This window comes from Nuphar pumila, chromosome 7, assembly GCF_984573655.1.
Source record: "Nuphar pumila chromosome 7, dmNupPumi1.hap1.1, whole genome shotgun sequence".
In the NCBI taxonomy this organism is placed as follows: Eukaryota; Viridiplantae; Streptophyta; class Magnoliopsida; order Nymphaeales; family Nymphaeaceae; genus Nuphar; species Nuphar pumila.
Genome location: NC_143255.1, coordinates 23,187,330 through 23,197,733, shown reverse-complemented (window position 1 = coordinate 23,197,733; position 10,404 = coordinate 23,187,330). Strand labels below are relative to the sequence as shown.

General features: G+C 39.5%; 1 protein-coding gene across 1 annotated transcript; it reads left to right on the top strand.

The window, feature by feature from the left end:
• Positions 1-465: 465 nt before the first annotated feature.
• LOC149831523 (auxin-responsive protein IAA16-like) lies at positions 466-6,074 on the top strand. Its single transcript, XM_090013939.1, has 5 exons — positions 466-897; positions 1,739-1,959; positions 4,909-5,032; positions 5,184-5,245; positions 5,809-6,074. Exons 1-5 carry the CDS (start codon positions 611-613, stop codon positions 5,844-5,846), a joined length of 732 nt encoding a protein of 243 aa, XP_089870065.1. The 5' UTR covers positions 466-610; the 3' UTR covers positions 5,847-6,074.
• Positions 6,075-10,404: the final 4,330 nt, after the last annotated feature.

Genomic DNA, 10,404 nt, shown 5'->3' with positions numbered 1-10,404 from the left:
TTACAATATTACCCCTTTCGTTATGTTGTACGGTGCATTTCTTAAATGACGATAGCATGCTTAAGATTTCTAAAAATGACGAAAACGTGCCTTCCTGTCCTTGTTTCGATTTTCGCGCTGTGGTCAGTCACGTTTCGGTGTAGCACGCGGCGTTTCTTCGCGTGGGGACCCATCTGTCATTTTCTCGATTCTAAGCTCCATCAAATAACTCCGCTTCAGCAAAAGGGGATACCTCTGTTTTTTAATAAAACGCTGGGGGTACTTTAGTAAAACGCTTGACAAAGAGTGAATCCTTGGCAAAAGCCCTCCCTACCCCCTCCAAGGTCTCCGATTAAATCGGGACCGACCGATTTCTCATCCGACGCCGTGCCAGCTGCCGCTACTCCACCGGTGTGTCCGTCCTCTCACTGCGCCATCCTGACGTCAGCTTTTCTTGTAGAACTTCACCACCTGTCGCTTACTCATCGGGCGAAAGAAAACATTTAGCCGGGGGACTGACTTTTGAAGTTTGCGCTGATCTGAGAATAGAAGAAGGTTAAGATCGTTTTGTCTAGTGAGTTGCGAAAGCGGCAGTGAGAGAGAGAGAGAGAGAGAGAGAGTTGAAGGAGAGATGACGAGCATGGCGGTGCTTGAGAGGAAGAGGGAAGGGATGGCCCTCAACTTCGACGCGACAGAACTCAGGCTTGGCCTTCCCGGCGATGATAGGGTCCCCGACTGCGAGACGCCGAAGGTCGCCGGAAAGAGGGGGTTCTCGGAGACGAACGCCGTGGTGGATTGGAAGCTCAAGCTCGGAGACTCGGCGACCGTTAACGCCAAGGACTCCGCGGATCTGGCCGGGAAGATGAAGAACCTGCCCAAGGAGAACCTCCTTCCTAATGATCCTGAGAAGCCAGCCAAGTATGCAAAATTTTGATTTCTCTTAGTCTACCATAAACTATATGTGAGGTTTCAAATTTTTTTTATTTTTTTGGGGTTTTTTTTTGGAAGAAAATACGAAAGTAAATGGTTTTTTCTGCCCCCAGGGGGTTGGCGTAGTGGGGTGGGGGCCTTGGCTGCTACACGGGCAGTCAAGGTTCCATTTTCATAGGCGTCGTCCCTCTGCGCAAGCCAACGCGTAGCATTGGCCCCTGGTGCAGGGGTCTTAGCCTCGGAGCACGACGACTAGGTATGGCAGGAGCGGTGCGGTTTCTCAGGGTTATAAATCCAAAAATATGGTTTTTTTCTGAGGTAGATGTTGAAATCGTAAGATGGTGATTTTCAGAAGCGACCAGAATAGCCTTTTTCTTTAGGAATGAGAACGAAGGTTTTGGCATCTTTCATGAAACAGCATCATCGTCCAAGATTTGGCTTTTTTTTCTCCTCCTTGCTTTTGATCCCGGAGATTCTGAGATTTTATCACAAGATCATGGTTCTTCCTTTCATTTAGATGAAGAGGAAGAAAAGCTTTTAAATATCATGATCGGATGACGGAATTTCAAAAGGTTGTACTCCTGTGATTAAATAGTAATGAAATTCTGTGGTGCTATTTATTTATTTTTCTTATCGAAAAAAAAATAATACCTTTTAAGTGGTAAAATAATTGTTGGTTTTTGTGTTTTTGTTGGAAATCTAATTGATGGTTTTTTTCTTAATTCTCTTATTTCTTTGTTTTCTTTTTCTTTTTCTTTTTCTTTTTCTTTTTCTTTTTCTGCTTATGGTTCTTTGTTGATTGTGATATCATGGTGATGGGTGTATGTAGAGCACAAGTGGTGGGGTGGCCACCCGTTCGATCATTCAGGAAGAACATCCTGGCCGTCCAGTCTGCAAAGAACGGCGAGGATGGCGAGAAGATCGGCGCCACATTTGTGAAGGTGAGCATGGATGGAGCGCCTTACCTTCGCAAGGTGGACCTGAAGATGTACAAGAGCTACCACGACCTGTCTAAAGCCTTGGAGGCCATGTTCAGCTGCTTCACCATTGGTATGTACCATTCCATTCATGACGATGGTCATGATGATCATGATGATGATGGTTCATGAGCATGATAGTGGTGATTGGTATCATAATTATATATGAGGATGAGTTTGATTTGGTGATAATGCTCATAATGATGGTGGTGCTGGTTTTGATGGCTGGGTCGAGCCTACCCCACCATGATTTGATCATGTCACATTCTGGTCGGCTGGAGTTGGCTCAATGGTACACTTTGACATTATCCTAACAGGTTGGCTCCAGCCAAAATTTAGGTGTCTGACATAGTTTACCGTGGTGCAGTCGAGTCGCTAATATAAAAGGGCCATACCCAGTGACCGTGCCAGGATTCGAACCTGTGTTTTCTTACTGGCAGCGCGAACAATTTACCATTAGACCAAGCAATGGCCCTCAGTCAAGTCGCTAGTGCGTAGGCCTGAATTTTATCATGAGAAAATCAAGCTGTTAATATGTAGGCCTGGATTTTACCATGATGAAGTCAACTTGCTAATATGTACGCACGAATTTTAACATGAAACAATCAAGTAGCTAATTAGATGTAGGCCTGAATCTTATGAGTCACCAAGACTCAGTCAAGTTGTTTCAGGTTTCTTGAGCTTGGTGACAGTCTAAGGCTGACCATGCTGTGTCATGGTCAAGCGGATCGGCAGGCGGACCTGGTCTGAACTGACAAGCGACCTCGACTGAGCCAAACCCAACCCACCTCAAGTCACCAGGTCTGGTGACTCAAGCCTGCCTTCAGACTAGTTGGTATTCTGACACTTTGAATTGTAGATTTGTTCATTTACTTCAAATAACCTTCCTTAATCCTTATGGATGCTGATACTAGGGGAATGATTGCTAATTTTAGGACCTTTTATATATCTAATGGAGTTTGTCTAGTTAATTGGTAGATCTACCAATGTTGTCAGTATCAGGACACGTATCGGCAGAAAATCAATACGATACTGACCTGAATCGGCTATTTTTTAATAAAATGTAGAAAATGCTTAAAATTAATTTTTAATATTGTCTTAATGTTTTAACACGTGTCACATTCAGATTGGCATGAAATAATTTATTATTATTTTTAACCAATTCAGAACAATACACTTGAGAATCGGTATCGGCCATTCACCTGAATCGTTGGCCAAACGATTCAGGGCCGATACCCATACTGACAACATTGAGATCTACTCTTTGAGTTCTTTAATGACCAACATGCTTAGTGAAATTGATGACAGGGAATAGTTCAGAAAGTAATTGATACTTTTGGCTCTTTCTTACTTTTTTATCAAATAATGTTTTTAGACAAATGCCACGTAACCACCACCAATTTCACTTGATTAGACATGACTGGACCAGGTCAGGTTATTCTCAACCCAATAGAAGTCCATGATCAGGTAGGCTTGGTGATTACCATGGCTAGATTGGAAATCTCAAACCAAGGGGTAGAGTCTGACTAGTAGTCCCACTGTTGATTAGACATGGCACGAATGTAGAGGCTCAAACTTGCCCTGCATAACCAACAGGGCTCTAGGTGAGCTACTATCCAAGTTTTTTTTTTGTGTGAAAGAAGTGAGCTACAATCCAAGTTGAGTGCCAGTTAAGTATTCATGAAACCAACGCTCGGATAAGTCAGTTTGATCCAGTATGCCACTTTTATGATTTTAGATTGTTCCCCCATTCTGATTGGACTTTCGTATTTAGCTGATCCGGATTGGATCCGTTTGCACCCCTAGCTAGTCACAATAACATGCCACTTAGAATGCATGCATGATATGAGTTGAAGATGCTATGTCATGCTGATGTGTTTGATGTGTGCTGACATGGTAAACTAAAATATGTAAACTAGTATGAACCTAGATTTTCATAGGTTCTTTTGCAAATCTAACCTGCAGATGCATCCGGCATGGTCCATTTGCTTGAAATCAACTATTAGATCATTGTAATCGGATCAATCAATTTCTGTGAAACCAATCATCTAGATCACACTCGTACGACAAAATTTTGGAAAAAAAAAAACTATGAAAGTCTCGGAGCATACCAGTTTACAGAATTTGTTGTTTTACATATTCCAGTTACCCGCACTGACATTATTTTAGTATTCTAAATATTTTAGTGATGTTTCAATAAAAGTACATTTATCAAGATATCAAAAACAAAATCTTATTTACTAAAAATTAAAAAATGTATGCCCTCATATCCTATTTTCCAAATTAAAAACTTTTCAACCCAACGTCGTGTCGTATCTGCATCTTTTGAGATAGTAAATCAACTTATATTAAAGTGAAATTTTATAAAAAATGCACTTAAAGTTTTGTCATTAATAAAAAAAACACCTAAGTTTTGCTTATTGTTAAAAATACACAAATACTTTCATAATTAATTGAAAAAAAGGTCCAAAGTTTATTTTTATATATCAAGGTTACCGTTAAATGTGTACTGAATTACCAAAAATATGTTTTTAAGAAGCACCTAATTTTTTAGTAATATTAAGAAAAATGCACCTACTTTTTTTTTACTTGATTTGTCAAGGGTATTGGGATTGGGAGAAGTCCTTGATGAAGATAACTTCGATAATAGAGGTTGGGTACGTGGGAAACAATGGTTGCTTGGAAGAATTATGACCGTGAGAAACCTTCACAAAGGAAAAAAAAGATTGTTTAGGCAGTAAGCCATTAACTTTAACGGATTAACTCATCTTGTGATAGTGAAAACCCGAGTTAAATTGATAGAAATATGTTCTCAAGTACGAAGCATAAATATAGGCGTGTTATTACAATATTCAAAACTTAGGTGTGTTTTCAATTATTGGTAAAACTGTAAGTGTGTTTTTGAAAATTCCCCTATATTAAGACCACATTCATCATCATCATCACCATTGTTGTGTTTGTTACTGCTGCACTTATTTTTTTTATTACTGTTTTACTCTAAAGGCAATCTTTTGGTTCAAAGGGATGAACGGTAGGGATTTCATGAATGAGAGCAAGTTGACTGATCTGCTAAATGGCTCTGAGTACGTGCCTACCTATGAAGACAAAGATGGAGACTGGATGCTGGTGGGGGATGTTCCTTGGGAGTAAGTCTACAGTGATTCCATTGAATTTAATTAGTTTTAATTTTTATCCAAATTACCGCATGCAAAATCTTCTACAATATCAACTTAATCGGTCTCGGCAAGTATTAAGAAATAATTAGGTTGTTAATACCAACTTGATACCATTGTGCAGGATGTTTGTTGATTCCTGCAAACGACTTCGCATCATGAAAGGATCTGAGGCCATTGGACTTGGTTTGTAGCTCTAAACCCACATACCAATGTTAATTATTTGTTATCCTTCATAATATTGCTAATTGAGTTTATATTGTACCAACTTTGTCCTACAATGTGGTGTTGTTGGTTCATGCACCCATCCCCTCACTGGTTCTGCCAAATTCAATGTTTGAATGCTACTGAGATCCAGAGCATCTCTGATTTTCAGAAGGTTCTGGACCTTGGGCGTTACCCAAACATGATATTGTGGCTTTGGAATAACCAAAAATCACCAAGCTCAATGAAGTTCTGGTCATATACCATGTGATTTCAATACATGCCACAAGTGCTCTCTCTCTCTCTCTCTCTCTCTCTCTCTCTCTCTCTCTCTCTCTCTCTCTCTCTCTCTCTCTCTCTCCACCTTAAAGAGTTTTTCTTGATGAACCCACTTATTCAAATAAATTAAATAAGCTGGGAAATTACATTATGGACCGTAATAGAACATCCCACCCTATCCCATTTATCTGGATAAGTGGTTGCATCCAAACACAATCAAAGAACAACCTAACCAAGTTTTTTTATTTTAATTTCTTCATTTTCAGCTCCAAGGGCAGTGGAGAAGTGCAAGAATAGGACATGAAGCCAAAGGTGGATAGATGGAAGGGTGTGTGTGTTTGTATGTGTGTGCTTGTATCATGGCTTGATAATATTAGAAAAACATGAATGGCACTGTTGCTATGTAGAAGAACCAAGAACGATGGTCTTTATGACTTTATCTGTAATGTCCAGACTGCTGAATCGTGGTGTGGTTAATAATTGTTGTTCATGTCATCTTATTAATAGTTTGTTGCATGGGATTCTCTTTCTAGCTGTTCTCGTTTAATTAGTTTCTTATTGTAAAGCTTTATATATTTATTTGCTATATGGCGTTAGTATACTTATTTTTGTTGACATCCCATGCGATGGTTGATGAATTGCTTGTTGGGTTGTTGGGCATTTTATGATCATATGAGTGTTCAAGAACATTGAATCAATTAAAGAAAAACCTCTTTGAATTTTTTTATCATTTGATTTATTTAAAATAATGCCCCAATGTGCTTTGATATATTTATTTAGAGTAACTATAATTATCATCAACAATATTAAAATGGTTGCAACCACATTATTTTCATTAAAAATTGTCTCTTTCTTGTCAATGAATATTCAAATGTGGCCAATAAACTAATGGGCTATGGAGTTCCATTAGAGGACCACATGTCATGAGGCTTCTAGGAGATTTCTCGCACCATTTTTAGTGAGAAAGAGAGAAGCTATTAGCCGTACTCTAGATATTAAAAAAAATAAAAAATGGCAGGCATTAAATGCAGAGAGAGAGAGAGAGAGCATGGCATAAATAAAGGAAAAAAAGGTTAGTATAAATATGAATTATACATCAAGAAAAATGTAAATAAATACGGATTCTTTAATATATATATATATATATAATGAGATTTGGTAACATATTAAAAACACATTTAAATGATATTTTTTAAAGTAATCAAAATATATCAATTTTACCTTTTTGTTCATGTGGATTTTGCATAATGGGCTAACTAAAAGTAGATATTAACTTTGTTCTCAACAAAATTTTGATGTAAAATATGATTATTTGATTATTTATAATTTAATATATAGTATTTTAATCATAATTAATACAAAAATAATCTATTAAGGGTTGGCCGATTACTTATGAGTAATCACTATTTTTTATTTTGCTGATTAATCATGATTTGTTCAGAAATTCAAACAGCGAAGTTGATCGATTTTTTTCTGATCGATTTTCCAATGAGAGCACTTCTTGAAGAATTGCCGAGGACGAGTTCGGCAAATATGCTGATGAGCATGGTTTTCTTAAGAAAAGGTGCTTCTGCATTTTCTTTTTCTTTTTTTAAATACCAAGGAGAAACCACAGTGGTTGTTTGGACATTCAGTCAGGAAGCGAGGTGTTCATGTTTCAGTGTTCATAATGTAAATCTCCATGAGTATCCCCCCACCCCACCACTGCTCACGAAGATAGTTTCCCATTTGCTTCAACCTTTCAGCAAGAGGCACCCTCTTTAAGCCCCATGAGAGTTGGCGTAGATAGATGGGGTCATGGCTGCTAGACAGGTGGTCAAGGTTTGATTCTCATGGGTGTCCTGCCCCCAGCATAAGCTCAAGGGGCAGGCATCCTAGCCTCCGAGTTTTATGATACTGGCAGGATGATCATAGGTATGGCAGGCTGAGCCAGCGCGACCAAGTCTTCATGTCTGGTGCAGTTTCTTTGGGTTATACATAAAAAAAAAAAAGTCACCCTCATTGGGTTAAGGCGATCCAACTTAGGGATGGCAGTGGGGCGGGGCGGGGGACAAGGTCTCCACCCCCGCCCCGCCTCAAGATTTTATCCTCCACCCCCTCCCCGCCTCCCTGGCGGGGATGGATTTTATTCTCCACCCCCGCCTTCATCCCCGTTTCATGTCCTCCATCCCCGGTTCAAACGGGGATGAGGCGGGGCAGGGCGGGGATATTGCGGGGAAAAGTGGTTGGGGCGGGGATGAGGCGGGGATCGGGGCGGGGCGGGGAAAAGTGCACGTCCATCCCCGCATCCACCCCTGGACGGGGATGGATTTTAACCTTCGTCCCCGCCTCCATCCCCGTTTCATACCCTTCATCCCCGGTCCAAACGGGGCGAGGCGGGGCGGGCCCCGCTTTCCCCCGGTCCACTGCCATCCCTAATCCAACTAGCCTGTTTGTGGGCAGGTGCAGTGAAATTGTGCATTAACAACCTATGGTAAAAAAAAAGGCGGTCCAGAGGAAACTGTGTAGCTATGGATTAGGCACGTTTAAGCCCCGTATCTACTTTCATAATCTACCAGACTAATCTATATATGACTCACATTTGGACTTCTCATTTACTTAACCTCAAAACCTGTATATTATAATGTAATTGGTTGATTATGCTTGGATTTATACTCAGTTTGGTGTTATTCTCATGGGGATGTAAACTATTCAGATTTGGGTTGGATAGACATCTTAATCCAAATCCATTGAGTCGGATTTGGCTGAGTAAAGTGCGCCCGGCAAACAATCAGGTTCAGAGTACTTTTGTGGAGTTTTACATCTAAATTTGAATCAGAGTCTAAACCAGATCCAAATTTGATGGATATCTGAGTCCGATAATCTTGCTAGCCTTTTTAAGGTAATTGGATCCTGAGTTGGCACTACCACTTCCCATCTGGCTCTGAATCTGATAAGGCAATATCCAATTAGGTCGGGTTCAGTAAAGCTTGGTTCGAACCGATTTCAACCCTTTTATATCCCTAATGAGCCATTTCTATATCCATGTCCAATTAGGTGCATGCCATGCCAGACATCCATATCCAGCCCAATTTTTATATGGATGTTAGTGCCATGACCCATATATCATCAAACTTGGATATGGTTTGAATAGTCTGGTGACTGATCCCATATCCAATATATACATTTTCGTTCTATTTCTCAGCCCACTCTGATGACTTTAGAAGTTACTCAAATGTTTAGAATGTACAACCAAAATAAGCAAGGAACAGCAACAGTGTAGTCATATTATAATAATGATGGTAAATGAACCAAACAAGAGCCTTTCAGTCGGGCGAGCCCGACTCAGCTGAGCAGAGCCTGAGCTCGCTCATTTAATTAAAAAAAAGGGTTTTTTGCAAATTGGTCCCTGCCTTATGCTGTTTTGCTAATCGGTTCCTGTCTTTTCAACAGTTGTTAGCTTTCTTCATGATAACTGTTAAAAGGTAGACAAATTGGCTGTTCTGCTCTTAAAAGGGGATCAATTTGCAAAATTTGAATGAGGTAGGGACTAATTTACAAAAAGTTAATACACTAACTATTTGATGAAGGGCATTTTGATGACCAGTTAACTATGGTCAGCATTTGACCATGGTCAAACTAACGGTTGTTGACAGCAGGACAAGTTCGTAATAACTGAGAAAGGCGAGGACTGATTTGCAAAATGGCATAAGGCAGGGACTATTTTGTAAATTGGCAAAAAGGAAGGGATCAATATGCAAAAAACTATAAAAAAAAAATAATTTTTTCATAGGGACATAGTTACAATGAAAATCATGACCAATTTGTTACGAGCATAGCCATCTAACCACTTGAGTTAACCTGCTAGTAAACAAGCTTATAGTGTCAAGGTACAAAAATATTATATAAACTCATGTAAACAAGCTTAAATGAGCAAAGCAAGGTCAACACGTCTTCTTCATGCTAGGCTCGCTTATAGTGTCAAGGTGCTCGCGGCTCGACAGGGCTCAGTTGATAAGCTCGAACAATGTTCATGAGAGCCGAATAAAGCAAAGTCACAAGCTGCTTGGTTTGTTTATGACAATATACAAGTGAATATGAATATGAATATTAGTAATTATGGACCAAGTAAGATACCATGTGTATAGCACACCCAATCCTATATCTGTGTCTGCCTTGTCTTAAATTATGGAGCACCCTATCATGGTGGGAACACTATAAAAGATTGCACCCATGTGGTTTGCCTCATCGGTGGAATGTATTATTTAGAGGACATCACATCAACCAAAAAGCATGAAAGGAAGATGCACCAGCTCTCCCTTAAAAACGGCCAACAATTTACTTCCATGGAGAAATAATGGTTTTTCAATAGTTATATTTTGATGAAGCACAAAAAATATTTCACGTAATTGTGCACAAAACAAAAGTCTAGCAAAAATAAATTATATGCATTATTAATAAATTTTCATTGTTTGTCGTGTTCTTATTGTGATCACACATATATCAGTGGCAAACATCTTGATATTGAGATTTTCTTAGCAATACCATGATAAAATTAGAATTTGTCAAGGGGAGCTTTTTGAGGGTTTTTGAGCTCTAAACACGAAATCTGAGAATGATTCGTAGAACCACATTGAGGACAGAATATGATGCATTGTTCATAGATTATCTTCTGCCGAAATGTGTGTCAACTGAAAATGGCGATCTCAATGTGAGATCAAGGCACAAACTCCAATGGAACCGTTCCATTATGGGTGTGATGATCTATGGGGATGTCAGTGGACCCGAGGAAAACGGCTCTGCCCTGCCTCTTCCCATTTGGACGGTAGATGGAGGACATGAAATGGAGATTGAGGCAGGATGAAGGTTAAAATCAAAAACCT

Coding starts and splice junctions, on each gene's coding strand:
- LOC149831523 (XM_090013939.1), top strand. CDS start 611: ATGACGAGCATGGCGGTGCTTGAGAGGAAGAGGGAAGGGATGGCCCTC. Junction 5,033..5,183: donor GTGGGGGATGTTCCTTGGGA/GTAAGTCTACAG, acceptor ACCATTGTGCAG/GATGTTTGTTGATTCCTGCA. Junction 5,246..5,808: donor ATCTGAGGCCATTGGACTTG/GTTTGTAGCTCT, acceptor CTTCATTTTCAG/CTCCAAGGGCAGTGGAGAAG.